This window comes from Hypomesus nipponensis, chromosome 13 (assembly GCF_054491055.1).
Source record: "Hypomesus nipponensis isolate SF chromosome 13, ASM5449105v1, whole genome shotgun sequence".
Lineage (NCBI taxonomy): Eukaryota > Metazoa > Chordata > Actinopteri > Osmeriformes > Osmeridae > Hypomesus > Hypomesus nipponensis.
In genome coordinates, this window is record NC_140373.1 from 1,516,009 (window position 1) to 1,532,500 (window position 16,492).

A 16,492-nucleotide genomic window follows, 5' to 3' on the forward strand; every position below is an offset into this window, starting at 1 on the left:
TGGTTACTGCAGCATGCAGCGCTGCATGTTACAGCACTTTACACACTGCTGGTTACTGCAGCATGCAGCGCTGCATGTTACAGCACTTTACACACTGCTGGTTAGTGCAGCATGCAGTGCTGCATGTTACAGCACTTTACACACTGCTGGTTACTGCAGCATGCAGCGCTGCATGTTACAGCACTTTACACACTGCTGGTTACTGCAGCATGCAGTGCTGCAGATCTATGGTAACACAACTTTACTGGAGAAATCTGCTCTACTACAGGGTTTAATACTGAACACTGGAGCAAGGACGATCATCTATGCTTGACTTCCATCATCGGGGGTGGGGGGGGTATGGAGGAGGAGAGGGAGGGATGAAGGAGGAGAGAGATGGAGGAGGAGGAGGAGGAGGAGAGGGTGTGTGTGTGTGTGTGTGTGTGTGTGTGTGAAGTCATTGTCCATACACAATGAATGAGGCCACCCATCTCTTAACACACTGCCTACAATACGTGTTAAAGAAGTCACGTGTTATCCACATGCTGTAGAGGGTAAGTGAGGACACACACCCCACACACCCCACACCCCCACATTCACGGGCTAATGCCCGATAAAGGGGTGATTGTTCGTCGACTCCCTGTTGAAAGCTGAGTAAGTGTTTATGACAGCTGTGTAGAAGCTAACCCCAGCCGTGATATTTACTGACCTTCTCAGCTGACTGCAGCTCTGAGGAGGAGAGAGATGACAGCCCTCTGAATGGCTCAAACACACACGACTCCTTCATCTAAAACATCTCCTTGATGCTCAGTGCATTAGTGAGACGTTCCTGAGCTTGTCTCTCTGAAGGGAGAGGTTGTGTCTGGTAACTGCTGGTTGTTTGTTGAGAGACTCGCTTTCAGACATTCTACTTCCAGTTCCTGTCAGTGTTTCACGTTTACGATATTTATATTCTCTACGTGTTACTGTAATTGCACTAGTTTTCTTACCTTTCTATTAAATATTTTAATTTCATCTCAGCTTATTGTGTATTGGCTAAATACCCTACATTATCACCCATACACAATGAATGAGGCTATCAATCTCTAACATAATTGCTGTAGGTTAAATTGTTTTTTTAAGTCTAACTGTCTAAACTGTTGGGGAGACGAGGAGCAACACAAGCATGTCTTGACCACTCTGGTTAGTCTGCAAGCGACAACAGACTTGAACTTGACCTAACAGCATCAAACACACTGAGCATCTGCTCTCCCTACACTGTTCCAGACGAACCTCCTCCAGAGGTGAGGTGCAGGGGGGAGCTGCTGTCTGCTGATGGAGCAGTGAGCACAGATGGGCGTCGGAGCCACAATGGGCTCCTGGCGGTGCCTGTGTCCGCAGTGTCACTCAGGGCCATAGAGCAGGCCTGCGCCCTGCAGCGACTGGGAGCCACGCAGAGCCATGTTGGAGCCAGACGCCACAGGGCCGGGGACACAGAAGGATATATATAGCTGACTGGACAGGGATGAGAGACATCATAATGATATAATATATATATATATATATATATGTATATATATATATATATCATTACATCAGTCAACTCCTATATATATATATATACACACAGCATATATAAATATAGGAGAAAACTTGGTCTTACTAGTTACCTGCTGATTGACAAGGACAGTATGTGATCTGTTCGTGTCTAATTAGGAGAGGAGAAGATGAAAGGAGAGGACAGGGGAGGGGAGAGTAGGAGAGAGAGGAGGAGAGGAGTAGAGGAGAGAGTAAAGTGGAGGATAGGAGAGAGGAGAGGAGAGAGAAGAGAGGAGAGGAGAGAGTAAAGAGGAGGATAGGAGAGAGGAGAGAGGAGAGGGAGAGAGAAGAGAGGAGAGAGTAAAGAGGAGGATAGGAGAGAGGAGAGAGGAGAGGAGAAAGGAAAGAAGAGGATAGGAGAGGAGAGAGGAGGAGAGGGGAGAGGAGGAGAAGGGAGAGCAGAGGGTTTGTGCAGTGTGATGTTTACTGAGCAGAACTGCGTTGTGTGAGACCTTCATGCGTGGGATGCATGTTCCCCTCGTCTCCGCGGTAACAGGCGTGTTCCCCACACAAGCAACACACACAGTTCATAGCCTAAGACGGAGGGGCTGGAGGGAGGGGAGAGAGAGAGAGGGGAGAGAGAGGAGAGAGAGAGAGAGAGAGAGAGAGAGAGAGGGAGGGAGGGAGGGGAGGGAGGAGAGAGAGGGAGGGAGGGAGAGAGAGAGAGAGAGAGAGAGAGAGAGAGAGAGAGAGAGGGGGGGAAGGGAGGAGAGAGAGAGAGAGAGAGAGAGAGAGAGAGAGAGAGAGCGAGAGAGAGAGAGAGAGAGAGAAAGAGAGACTCCAAAACATCCAAGATACTATCATCTCTCCCATCTCCTCCCTCTGCCTCTCTCCCCCTATCAGCTCCCCCCTCCCTCTCCCTCGCTCCATACCCTGACAAGGCAGAAACAGGGAGATCCTGCAGTATCTCCAGCAGACTCTTAAAAGGCAGAGTGAAGAACTGAGACCAGAAGAACCACTGAGATAAGAAAATGCCAATGCTGCACTGCTGCAAGAAATGTGTGTGTGTGTTGGTACAGAGCACGGAGGGGTGGGGATGGAGGAGAGGATGGGGTTGAGGGTGAAGGGACCAGGTGAGAGTTACCTGGAGTCAGGGGGGAACAGGTAGAGGGACCAGGTGAGAGTTACCTGGAGTCAGGGGGGAACAGGTAGAGGGACCAGGTGAGAGTTACCTGGAGTCAGGGGGGAACAGGTAGAGGGACCAGGTGAGAGTTACCTGGAGTCAGGGGGGAACAGGTAGAGGGACCAGGTGAGAGTTACCTGGAGTCAGGGGGGAACAGGTAGAGGGACCAGGTGAGAGTTACCTGGAGTCAGGGGGGAACAGGTAGAGGGACCAGGTGAGAGTTACCTGGAGTCAGGGGGGAACAGGTAGAGGGACCAGGTGTCTCTCTGTTTACACCACTCTGGCTGTTTCTTCTCCAGCCAGCCAAACAGCCTGGCAACACGACCCTGCAGGCAGGAGGAGCCTGGGTTACACAGGGACACACACAACCCCTCACACACACACACACACACACACACAACCTTACACCCCCCCTCCACACACACACACAACCTTACACCCCCCATCCACACACACACCCTTACACCCCCACTCCACACACACACACACCCCACCTCCACACACACACACCCTTACACCCCCCCTCCACACACACACACACACACACACCCTTACACCCCCCTCCACACACACACACACACACACCCTTACACCCCCCTCCACACACACACACACACACCCTTACACCCCCCTCCACACACACACACACACACCCTTACACCCCCCTCCACACACACACACACACACCCTTACACCCCCCTCCACACACACACACACACACCCTTACACCCCCCTCCACACACACACACACACACCCTTACACCCCCCTCCACACACACACACACACACCCTTACACCCCCCTCCACACACACACACACACACCCCTTACACCCCCCTCCACACACACACACACACACCCTTACACCCCCCTCCACACACACACACACACACCCTTACACCCCCCTCCACACACCCCAGCAGGCTCCTCCTCAGTGTTGTCGTCCTCAGTGTTGTCCTCCACAGACAGCTGGGTGGGGGGCCCGGGGGGCCCGGGGGGCCCGGGGGCAGGCAGGCCCTTCCCGTTACAGTCGCTGTGTCCTGGGCCCAGAGCAGCGCTCAGGGACGGAGGCCTGGAGCTCAGCATGCTGGCAGAGCGGTACAAGTAGGGGACCTGGGGGGAGAAAGATGTTTTATGGATATAAGGGCCATAACAACAGAGTTTATAGAGTATGTGTGAGTGTGTGTGTGTGAGTGTGTGTGAGTGTGTGTGAGTGTGTACCTGCAGTGTGTCGGGGGGCAGGTCTATGGACCCTCGGGTCTCCAGGGACTCCATCCTCCTGTGTCGGGGCTGGGAATGCTGGGACATGGAGTCAGTCCTGTGTCGGGGCTGGGAATGCTGGGACATGGAGTCAGTCCTGTGTCGGGGCTGGGAATGCTGGGACATGGAGTCAGTCCTGGCCAGCCATGCCTCCTCCCCCTCCAGCATCATCCCCCCTCCTTCTCCGGCTCCTCCTCCTCCCTCTTCCTCCTCCTCGTCCTCGGAGCAGGACTCTCCCTCCCCTGGGTCAGGGGTCAGGAATGATCAGGACTTACACTAGCAGCTGAGATCATTCAAAGATGAACCAGAAGAGGCACAGCCCTGGTGTCTGCTAGGTGAAACATACAGCTTTTCTATCCATCCATTATCTATCAGCCTCTTGGCTCCGTCAAGAACACATTTCCTGTAGCCTACAGCAAGTAGATGTGAAGGGTTAAGCCCTGAGCAGTTGGGGAGGGCTGGAGGGGGGAGGAGGGGGAGGTAGGGTCACCTGACAAGGTTGGAGTTGGGGGGAGGGGGAGAAAGAGGGAGTGGGGGAGTGGGGGAGGGGGAGAGATGGGGGAGAGAGAAGGAAAGATGGGGGAGTGGGGGAGGGTGGGAGTGGGAGTCACCTGACAGGAGAGACCTCCGCTCCCCAGACTGGTGTTTCTGCCTCTTCAGGGAGGGGGCGCGGCCCAGGCTGGCCCAGCTTGATCGACGGCTGGTCCAGCCACTTGCAGAGCTCCAGGGGGCATAGGGGGAGGAGCTACGGGCGCTGGTCTGGGGAGAGAGAGAGAGAGAGAGAGAGAGAGAGAGAGAGAGAGAGAGAGAGAGAGAGAGAGAGAGAGAGAGAGAGAGAGGGAGAGAGGGAGGGAGGGATGGATGGAGATGATGAGATAATGAAAGAGAGACAGTTGTTTTTCTCCTCTTCATCAGTTTATTCTGTGTTCTCAGTGGTCATTCGTAACAGTGTTGCTATGGCAGCAGTGCTGTGTGTGTGTGTGTGTGTGAGGCTGACAGTCTTCATCCATCACTTTCATCCTCACCTGTACATCTTCACGACAGGATGAACTACCAGCACCCAGAGACATGACACACACACACGCACACACACACACCTTAACACAAAACCCACACCTAAACATACACACACGTATTCCAGTATGGAAGGGAGCAGACTAGTTTGTATGGTGTAGTATGCTAGTATGTGCTAGCAGACTAGTTTGTATGGTGTAGCATGCTAGTATGCTACACGGCCTAGTTTGCATGGTGTAGTATGCTAGTATGCTAGCAGAGCTACACCGAGCTAGCAGAGCGGCATGCTACCGGAGACTTGTCGTAGCAGACGGGCTCCATGGAGACGCTGGAGTGGCGGCGGTCGTCGTGGCCCAGTAGGGGGTCTCCCGCCACGGGCAGCTTGGGCACCGGCATGGGGGTGGCAGCCGTGTGGGTGATCAGGGGAGGGTCCAAGCTGGCCTTCAGGTCCACGAGGCCGTTTAACGGGACCACTGGAGAGAGGGGGAGAGGGGGGAGAGAGGGGGGAGGGAGGGAGGGAGGGAGGAGGAAGAAGAAGAGAAGGAAGAGGAGGAAAAGGAGGAGAGGGAGGGAGGGAGGGAGGGAGGGAGGGAGGAGAAGGAGGAGGAGGAGAAGGAGGAGGAGGAAGAGGAAGAGGAGGAAGAGGAAGAGGGGGAAGAGAGGGAGGAGGAAGAGGGGGAGGCAGGGAGGGACACACACACAGAACCAGGGAGGGAGGGAGGGAGGGAGGGAGGGAGGGAGGGAGGGAGGGAGGGAGGGAGGGAGGGAGGGAGGGAGGGAGGGAGGGAGGGAGGGAGGGAGGGAGGGAGGGAGGGAGGGAGGGGCCCCTGTGAGTATCCACGGTAATGAGCAGCAGTAACATTTAAATATGGATGCTTGGGGCTCAGTCATCTGAATATTGCAGCGCTAGCCCTGTGTAGACGGAGGGAGGTGAAGGAATATCATGTTCTCTTCACAGCTCTGGAAGAGAGGTGCTACCTGAAGAACCATCCCAGGTCACCAGGTGACTCACACCTCCTCACAGCCAATCACACTGGCTCACAGTCGCTTCTTACAATGTTCATGTTATATGTTTGTTGCATGAAAAAGATTTTTCCAGATGCATTTGTCCAAATGAATATCCATCATGTGAATAACCTCAGGAACAGCTTTCATTCTTAGGTGAGTTAGAGATGCTAACTGATACAAATAAGAAACTTTCTTGTGACATTCCTTTTCCATAAAATCTATATTCCATTTTATTCCATAAAATTATTATTTATTTATTTTTTACATTCCAAGGTCTAGGGAAGATATGGAATTGTATGTGTATATGAGTGTGTGTGTATGTGTATATGAGAGTGTGTATGTGTATATGAGAGTGTGTATGTGTATATGAGTGTGTGTGTATGTGTATATGAATGTGTGTGTATGTGTATATGAGTGTGTGTGTATGTGTGTGAATCTCTTACCTGGGGAGGATGAAACATCCTCCATGCTCTGGGTGAAGAAATCCACCTCCGAACCTGATTTAGAGGCATCCCCCTTTACACACACACACACGCACACACACACACACACACACACATGCACGCACACACACTCATACACACACACGTACACACAAACACACACACAAAGATAGTTAGTAAGCAGACTGGTCCAGTATCTGTGGACACAAGGCAGACACAGGGAACACAGCAGATAGAAAACGCTCGTAGACACAGAGCCCAGATCAGCTTTCTCTCTGAACCACCACGCTCATCACCAGAGGAGACGCTCCAAATCTGACCCCAGGTCAGGGTTTACAGACAGTGAGGTGCTCAGCCAAGCTAGCAGGCTGGCGAGGGAGGCTGTGGTCTCCCTGCCCCCAGAGGTGAAAGGTCAGAGGGCGGAGTCGGAGGGAGAAACATCCTGGTGCAACAACTACAACAACAACACTGTTTACATGCAGGGACACTGCTCACACTGGGTAGGACCACACACACACACACACACACACACACACACACCACACAGGATCAGTGTGGTCCAACACTAAACTCTCAGCCTGGCAGTGCTTAGTCAGGACTGTTTGTGCTCCTTTAGCTCTTGGTCTTAGTCAGAGGAACACTTATCCTGCTCACACCTCTCTCTCTGTCTCCCTTCCCCCCCCCTCTCTTTCTCTCTCTCTCTCTCTGTCTCCCTGTCTCCCTCTCTCTTTCTCTCTCTCTCTCTTTCTCTCTCTCTTTCTTTCCTTTTATCTACTCTACTTCTCTTACCACCCTTTTGTTCACTCTCTTCTACTCCCCCTCCTTCTCTATCTCTCTCTCTCTCTCTCCTTCTCCCGATCTCCTTCATTCTAACTCTCACTCCTTCTCCCTATCCATTTCTCTCCTTCTCTCTCTCTCCTTCTCCCTATCTCTCTCCCCTCTCCTTATCTCTCTCTGTCCTTCTCCCTATCTCTCTCTCTCTCCTTCTCCCTATCTCTCTCCCCTCTCCTTATCTCTCTCTCTCTCTCTCCTTCTCCTTATCTATCTATCTATCTATCTATCTATCTATCTCTCTCCTTCTCCCTATCTCTCTCTCCCCCTCTCTCTGCAGTTGCTTGGTGCTGATGCTGGTGTCTGTACAGACTGCACTAACACAGACTGAATCAGCCTGAGTGTGTTAGTACTGCCTCAGGACAGCCAGTTCATTTTCCCTGTAACCTCACAAATGACTTCCTCCATGTCGCCCTGTGTGTGTGTGGCGTGTGTGTGTGGCGTGTGTGTGTGTGTGGCGTGTGTGTGTGTGTGTGGCGTGTCTGTGTGTGTGTGGCGTGTGTGTGTGTGTGGCGTGTGTGTGTGTGTGTGGCGTGTGTGTGTGTGTCTGGCCAAAACACTATCTTACTCAAGCCATTTCCCCCTGCCCTGAAAAAGGGAGAGAAAATTGGACAAGAAGGATTGATACTAATGAACCAGCTAGCCAATCTACTGCAGGGAGACTTGGGGCTGGCAGGACTGCCAAACTCATCATTTCACCTCTCTTCCTCTCCTCTCCTCCTCTCCTGCATGATGAGCAGTTGTCTGACCCCTGCTCTGTCCAGTGTGCCGCGCTCTGCACAGCCAGCTTCCCCTCCCGCTAGCTTCTCCATCCACACATCCTTCTCTGTCTTTTTGTCCTATTTCATTCTGTCCATCCCATCATCCTCATCCTCATCGCTTGGAGACAGAACGGGTTTGGAAGGGGGGTTGGAACCAACGGGAGAAATATCGAATTTTACAGACACACACACACACACACAGAACCAAACACACACTACACCAATCACATTATATACACACTACACAGAACCAAACACACACTACACCAAACACATTATATACACACTACACAGTACCAAACACACACTGTACACACACACTATACACACACACTATACACACATATTGTTTGCATGCCATCAACAACACAGGGAGTACTCAGGCCCCAGGAGGTGAGTCTGAGCCCAGAGCAGAGAACCAGTGAGACCAGAGCAGAGAACCAGTGAGACCAGCAGCCAGAGGACCAGTGAGACCAGCAGCTTCTCACACACACAGCAGCTCTAACAGCAGCTCTAACAGCAGCTCTAACAGCAGCTCTGGGACCAGCTCTCATCCTCACCCTGCCCATGTGACCCAGACTGACCCAGAGCCAGCCCTCAGAGGAAACTCCAAGCTCAGCCAAGCCCAGCACTAAACGCAGGCTCTCATTGGTGGAAAACGAGGAAGTGCTTGTACATCCCCTGCTCCCTACAGTGTAGAATCAGAGCCTGTTTAAGGAGAGCCTTGCCACTCCCTATTAAGCCCCATTGAACTGAATTTAGCTGCAGTTCCACCAGAGTTCCACTGGGGGTGATCGCAAGCAAGTGCATGTTGAATTGGAGTCTATGGAGCCAAACGGCTACATTTGTCTCTTTCGCCTGATTGTCGTCAAGAAATCTCCTATTTGATTGTAGTTTTTGCATGTTCAACATGAATTATAGGTCGAAAGTTGAATGAACAAGTACTTATGTCCTTTAGATTTGTTGTCGTTGTTGCCGCTCAATAGACCTCCATTCATTCTGCACTCGCTCATTAGTGCCCTCACATGGAACTGCAACCAGTTCAGAACTCGGAAATTTCCCGAGTGGCAGTTCTCTCTATATTAGACATTCTCTGGTAGAATCAACCACAAAACCAAAACTATCCATGCTAGTTTTAAAGTATCTACTGCTGTGATTGGACTAACCCAGCGGAGTATCAGCACAAAGCATTGTGGGTAGCCAATCTCATTCTGTCAGTGTTATCTGCTTAGCTACAGCCTCTTCTGCTGCCTGGCAGGGCCTTTAGAAGATTGTGTGTCTGTGTGTGTGTGTGTGTGTGTGTGTCGTATTTCAGCTTGTGCATGTATCTATGTGAGTATGTGTGTCTATGTGTGTGTCGTTCTTGCGGAAGACTTAACTCTGGGCCCTCAACCCCTCTGAGGGTGCCCAGAAGCCCTGAGGACCAGGGGGGCCTCTGTGGAAGGCCGGGGGGGCAGCCTGACCCCCATCTCTCCTTTCTGGGGCAGAGAGAGAAGATGGAGGTCATTAGAGATGGATGTGTCTGTCTGGCAGGCTGGCTGTCTGGCTAGGTGTCTGCCTGTCTGTCTGACTGGCTGTTTATCTGTGTGTCTATCTATCTGTGTGTGTGTGTGTTTATCTGTGTGTGTTTATCTGTGTGTGTGTTTATGTGTGGAGCTGTGGTGAGAGAGAGGGGAGGACTGAGGCAGCTAGAGAGAGCAGCAGCAGTAGCAGCCTTCCCAGGAGGAGGAGAGAGAGGTTGTCGATATCATCCTGTGGGACCAGCCTGGAGAGAAGGGCTGTTTCCAGCAGCTTGTTTACACGGCACCACCCCAATCTAGGTATCCTCCAGAGGACAGAGGAGATAACAGGCTGATAGAAAACACCAGGCAGGTGTGTGTGTGTGTGTGGGTGTGTGTGGGTGTGTGTGTGTGTGTGTGTGTGGGTGTGTGTGTGTGTGCGTGGGTGTGTGTGTAGGGTGTGTGTGTGGGTGTGTGCGTGGGTGTGTGTGTAGGGTGTGTGCGTGGGTGTGTGTGTAGGGTGTGTGTGTGGGTGTGTGTGTGTGTGTGTGTGCGTGGGTGTGTGTGTAGGGTGTGTGTGTGGGTGTAGGGGGGTGTAAGGTATGTGTGTCTGTCTGCTACTGCAGAACACTGTCTCCAAACAACCATCTCAACATGAATGCATCCACATAAACAGACCCCAGAGTGGAGGGGGGGGGGGGGGGGGTTAGTGGAGAGTATTATGGGATGTCTACAGTAAACAGCAGACTCTTCTCAAACTCGTCACCCAGGTAACAGCACTCACTCTCTCAGCTCACCCTTTTTTTCATCAGACCGTGAACAAGGGATTCTGGGAAAATTCCCTCCCCATCAGTTAGCAGTGATGAGCCCTTTCAACGCTGCACAGACAACACTTGTTTTTCTCAAACTGATTTCTGAGCAGAGAGAGTGCTTTGGCCTGGCCTGGTTCAGTTTTGGGCCAGTCTGGTTCAGTCTGGCCCAGTCTGGTTCAGTCTGGTTCAGTCTGGCCCAGTCCGTGCTGGATGTATAGACCTTCCGCAGGCCAGATATCTGTCTGTTGTTTTCTAGCGGTCAGACAATAAACCAGCTGGAATGATTAGATACCACTCACACCTCTTTAGGGTTTAAAGCCAATCTCTCTATTCAACTCCAAAACACAGGCTTTACTGGCATGAAAAAACACATGTTCATATTGCCAAAGTAACGGTGAGTTAGTGCTATTACAGAACTATAACTCTGTTGTCTCTCTGAGCCCTTGCCCTTCTGTGGAAGTGTCAGCTGGAGGCTGCAGGCGAAGAACAGGATGAACTGAGACCAGCCCCGGCCCAGACCAAACCAGACCAGACCAGACCAGACCAGCCCAGCCCCGGCCCAGACCAGCCCAAACCAGCCCAGCCCCGGCCCAGACCAAACCAGACCAGCCCAGCCCCGGCCTAGACCAGACTAGACCAGACCTCAGCCCTGGCCAAGACCCAGACAAGACCCCAGCCCAGACCCAGACCAGACCCCGGCCCAGCCCAGACCAAGACCCCAGCCCAGACCCAGACCAAACCCCGGCCCAGACCCAGACCAGACCCCAGACCAGACCTCGGCCCAGACCAGACCCCGGCCCAGACCCCAGCCCAGACCAGACCCCGGCCCAGACCAGACCTCGGCCCAGACCCCAGCCCAGACCAGACCCCGGCCCAGACCAGACCTCGGCCCAGACCCCAGCCCAGACCAGACCCCAGCCCAGACCAGACCCCGGCCCAGACCAGACCTCGGCCCAGACCAGACCTCGGCCCAGACCAGACCCCAGCCCAGACCAGACTCCGGCCCAGACCAGACTCCGGCCCAGACCAGACCTCGGCCCGGCCCAGACCAGACGTGGAGTGTACTGGTCTACAGATGAGAGTCAGTATCAGTTAGTGTCCTCTGCCAGCATGCAGGGAGAGAGAGAGATAGAAAGAGGGGAGGGAGGGAGGGAGGGAGGGAGGGAGAGAGGGAGGGAGGGAGGGAGGGAGGGAGGGAGGGAGGGAGGGAGGGAGGGAGGGAGGGAGGGAGGGAGGGAGGGAGGGAGGGAGGGAGGGAGGGAGGGAGGGAGGGAGGGAGGGAGGGAGGGAGGGGGGACAGCAGAGCTGTACATACCCCTGAGTCTACAGGCAGCTGTATGAGACTCAACTCTGCATGCAAGTCCTCCCTCTTCGTGACTTCCTGCACAGGAAGTGTGTGGTGTTTTACAGCCAAGGGAAAGAAGGACAAACACACACACACACACACACGCAGGCACACACACACGCACACCGTAGGAGCAAACAAAGCATAAAGAGAGAGTTAGCAGGTTGACAGCTGATATATGTTTGGTGGTATAGTAGAAGGTTATATTCAGAGAGACACAGAGAGGGATGCAGTATGCAGGATACTGTCACTTCTACTGGGGCCTCCGGAGTTAGGTCACACACACAGGGAGAGAGAGAGGGAGGGGGAGAGATCGAGGTTGAGAGAGACAGTAAGACAGAGAGGTAGAGAGAGAGAGTAATGCTAATAGCTCCAGTCTATCTGCTGAGGAGTTATCAGGAAGTTGTTGGGAGTGTTCAAACAGGGACTCCTAAGAGACAGAGCATCCAGTACATTGGAGACTAGAGGCCAGAGGTTGCAGACTAGAGGTTAGAGGCTGGAGACTGGAGGTTAGAGGCTAGAGACTGGAGGTTAGAGGCTGGAGACTGGAGGTTAGAGGCTGAAGACTGGAGGTTAGAGGCTGGAGACTAGAAGCTAGAGGCTGGAGACTAGAGGCCAGAGGCTGTGATCAGGTTCATCTGGGAGCAGAAATGTGTTAGATCAGAGGAAGCATCATCAGCCGTGTGCTTGGGTGAGAACCCAGTGTGCTGGAGAGCTGTGAAAGAATCTCTCTGCAGCTCTCAGAGTGTGTGTGTGTGTGTGTGTGTTTACTGTCTTTTTCCAGAGAGTAATAAATGAGAATGACAGTGACAGCTTTCTTCTCCCTTCACGAACAGACCTCTGTACAGAGAGGCAGGATTCCTCCTCCATTTCTCCCTTCCTACCTTGGCGGATATTGGAGTATGTAACATTAGCAGGCTCTCTCTCTCTCTCTCTCTCTCTCTCATGGGTCATGGATGAGTAAATGAGAAGATAGACAGAACATGGAAGGAGGAGAGGAAGAGAGGAGAAGAGGAAAGGATCAGACAAGGAGAGGAGGAGGGAGTCTGTCAAAGTTAGTCATACAATACCTGGTCTCGTGTTGACGAGATGTGTGTGTGTGTGTGCGCGCGCTAAACAGAGTCTTCTCCACTTCCAAAACTGAACACCATCTAAACTCACGTCATTCAACTCCGCCGCTGCCTAGCAACCCTGACGCACAGCAAAGTTCTTCTGACTAAAAATAAAGCTGGATGGCTGGATGGAAGCAAGAAAGAGATGGAGATAGAAGGAGAATCAAGCACGCAGCTTTCAGAGGGAGAAGACAAGAGGAGAGACGACATGTTCTGTCTGGGCACCCTGTTAGTAGTGCCTCAAAGCTAGCACTGAGACACACTGACTCCTGCCTCGTACCTCGTACCTGGCAACTAAAACGTAGCATTTCAGAGTTTGGAAGTCAGATGGCTGAGCGGTTAGGGAATCGGGCTATTACAGTAATCAGAAGGTTGCCGATTCGATTCCCAGCAGTGTCAAATGACGATGTGTCTTTGGGCAAGGCACTTCACTCTACTTGCCTCAGGGGGAATGTCCCTGTACTCACTGTAAGTCACTCTGGATAAGAACATCTGCTAAATGACTAAATTTAAATGTAGTACCTACTCCAACCCTTGTCTTACAGACAAACGTACTTGTGTTTTTTTGTCTTGTCACCTAGTTCTTAGTACACACCTAGTACCTACCACCTAGGACATAGTACTTCCTCTCTAGCCCTGGTCCCGCCCCCCCAGGACTGTCTGGGTGTGTCTGGACACAGGATCAGACAGATTACTAACACTGGGGCTGGAACATCCCTTTATCTGCTGGAGTTACCAACACACTGTTTGTACAGCTGATAGCCATAATAACAACAGAACATTCCAATTAATCCATTTTTTATCAATCTGTCACCCTCTCCTCTCATCCCTCTCTCCTCTCCTGTCCTCCCTCTCATCTCTCTCTCTCTCATCTCTCTCTCTCTCTCTCTCTCTCTCTCTCTCTGTCTCTACATCTATCTCTCTATCTCTCTGTCTCTCTGTCTCTCTGTCTCTGGCTTTTATGACAGGACAACAGCTGTCAGGTTTGTATGTAGGCTGAGGAGGAAAGGAGTTAAGAAGAGGAGAGGAGGAGAGAAAAGGAGAGATAGAAAGATATGGGTAGAGGAGAGGAGATGATGTAAGCATATTTTTGTGTTGATAGATGACAAAGCTGCTTGGTTTATATGAACTTCAGATGAATTACTGTTTTTCATAAGAGAGGAAGAGAGAGAGAGAGAGAAAAAGAGAGGGAGAAAAATAGAGAGAGAGATAAACAGGGAGAGGGATAATTGAAGAAAAGCTTTGGTTAACTTTGGGATTAAAACTCTAAACTTATAGTGCTGTTTAAATTGTAGATGCACACAAGTCTATGGTTGTGTGAGCGTGTGTGAGTGTGTGTGTGTGAGTGTGTGTGTGTGTGTGAGCGTGTGTGAGTGTGTGTGTGTGTGTGAGTGTGTGTGTGTGAGTGTGAGTGTGTGTGTGTGTGAGTGTGTGTGTGTGTGTACCTCGGTCTGGAAGCCCTCCACCAGGATGGCCACCAGCAGGTTAAACAGGACGTAGTTTCCGAAGGTCATGAGAGCGATGAAGTAGAGCGCTGCCACAGGAGAGGTGGAGGCCATGCCGTTATACAGGACTTTGTTCCAGTCTTCCTGGGTCAGGATCTAACACACACACAGAGACACACACACACAGAGACACAGAGACACACAGAGACACACAGACACACACACACACAGAGACACACAGAGACACAGAGACACACACACACAGAGACACACAGAGACACACAGAGACACAGAGACACACAGAGACACACAGAGACACACAGAGACACACAGACACAACACTCAGCACCAGGGGTTGAACATGTATGATCAGGGGGATGATGAGATGGAGGGGTGCAGAGGAGAGGAAGAAGTGAAGGAATCTGAAGAGAGGAGAGGAGGTGGAGATGGAAAGACACTGAGAAGAGGAAAAGGAGAGGAGAAAAGGGAGAAAGAGAGAGAGATGGAGGGAGAGGGAGGAGAGAGAGAGATGGATGGAGATAGAGGAGGATGAAAGATGGAGTCTGACCTGGAACACAGTGACGATGGCCCAGAGGAGAGAGTCGAAGTTCTTCCTGTCTGGCAGCGTGTCACCATCCCTCTCTGAACCAAATTTACAGCCAAACAGGTGCATGCCCAGAATACTGCCAGAGAGACAGAGGGGGGGGGGGGGGAGGGGGAGGAGAGAGAAACAGAGAGAGGAGAAAAAGAAGGAGAACAGAGAGAGGAGAGAGTGAGAGGAGTTCTGCCTTCTGAGTTTGAGAGTGTTCTATTGTGTTCTACTCTCTTTGACAGCAGCAGACGTGAGACCAAGTGGTCTGTGTGTGTGTGTTTATGTGTGTGTGCGTGTGTGTAGTTATATGAGGGTGTAGTTGTGTGCGTGTGTAAACTTGGCTCCTCTTCACAAACATCAGTGGGCGTTTATCTAAGCACAAATTCAGACCATTCTGTGTGTTTGTGTGTGTGTGTGTCTGCGTGTGTAACTGTATAAGTGTGTGTATGTGTGTGAGTGTGTGAGTGTGCCAGAGGCTAATCTGGCTGTTCAAGGGATGCTGATGAATAAAGGAGCCTCCACTCCTTGGTGTCAGTCTATCCTCTCTGTCAGTGTCCTCCTGGCACATCTTTCACTCTGTTCTTCCCAGCTGTCTCCTAACCATGTGGAACACCCCTCCCTCCCTCCACCCTCCCTCCCTCCACCCTCCCTCCCTCCACCCCTCCCTCCCTACACCCCTCCCTCCACACCTCCCTCCACCCCTCCCTCCCTCCACCCCTCCCTCCCTCCACCCCTCCCTCCACCCCTCCCTCCCTCCACCCCTCCCTCCCTCCACCCCCTCCCTCCCTCCACCCTCCCTCCACCCCTCCCTTCCTCCACCCCTCCCTCCACCCCTCCCACCCTCCCTCCCTCCACCCCTCCCCCCTCCCTCCCTCCCTCCCTCCCTCCCTCCCTCCACCCCTCCCTCCCTCCCTCCCTCCCTCCCTCCCTCCACCCTCCCTCCACCCCTCCCTCCCTCCCTCCACCCCTCCCTCCCTCCCTCCACCCCTCCCTCCACCCCTCCCTCCATCCCTCCACCCTCCCTCCACCCCTCCCCCCTCCCTCCCTCCCTCCCTCCCTCCACCCCCCCCTCCTTCCCTCCACCCTCCCTCCCTCCACCCCTCCCTCCACACCTCCACACCTTCCTCCACCCCTCCCTCCCTCCACCCCTCCCTCCACCCTCCCTCCACCCCTCCCTTCCTCCACCCCTCCCTCCACCCCTCCACCCCTCCCACCCTCCCTCCCTCCACCCCTCCCCCCTCCCTCCCTCCCTCCCTCCCTCCACCCCTCCCTCCCTCCCTCCACCCTCCCTCCACCCCTCCCTCCCTCCCTCCACCCCTCCCTCCCTCCACCCTCCCTCCACCCCTCCCCCCTCCCTCCCTCCCTCCCTCCCTCCACCCTCCCTCCACCCCTCCTCTCTGTGTGTGTTTCTGCAGGCCTGTGTGTGTGTGTGTGTCTGCTACCTGAAGATGAAGATGAACAGCATGAGCAGCATACAGAAGGTGGCCACATTGTCCATGGTCTTCATCAGCACCACCAGCTGCCTCTGCAGCGCAGGCATGAACCTGACCAGCTTCAGCACGCGCATGAGACGGAAGGTCCGCAGCACGGAGAGCCCTCCACCCTGCTGGCCCACGATCTCCCACACGCTGGTCACACACACACACAGAGACACACAGAGACACACACACACAGAGACACACATACACACA

General features: G+C 53.0%; 1 protein-coding gene across 1 annotated transcript in view; it reads right to left on the reverse strand.

Annotated features, from left to right (window-relative positions):
- Positions 1 to 16,492, reverse strand: part of cacna1g (calcium channel, voltage-dependent, T type, alpha 1G subunit) — a 92,778-nt gene that overhangs the window by 44,576 nt on the left and 31,710 nt on the right. Inside the window, exons 10-18 of the mRNA XM_084669604.1 lie at positions 16,244 to 16,429; positions 14,778 to 14,892; positions 14,210 to 14,365; positions 6,405 to 6,477; positions 5,245 to 5,426; positions 4,551 to 4,698; positions 3,901 to 4,181; positions 3,595 to 3,792; positions 2,906 to 3,006 (exon numbers count right to left, since the gene is read on the reverse strand). Of these exons, the coding sequence (XP_084525730.1) occupies positions 2,906 to 3,006; positions 3,595 to 3,792; positions 3,901 to 4,181; positions 4,551 to 4,698; positions 5,245 to 5,426; positions 6,405 to 6,477; positions 14,210 to 14,365; positions 14,778 to 14,892; positions 16,244 to 16,429 (1,440 nt within the window). The remainder of the gene's footprint in view (positions 1 to 2,905; positions 3,007 to 3,594; positions 3,793 to 3,900; positions 4,182 to 4,550; positions 4,699 to 5,244; positions 5,427 to 6,404; positions 6,478 to 14,209; positions 14,366 to 14,777; positions 14,893 to 16,243; positions 16,430 to 16,492) is intronic.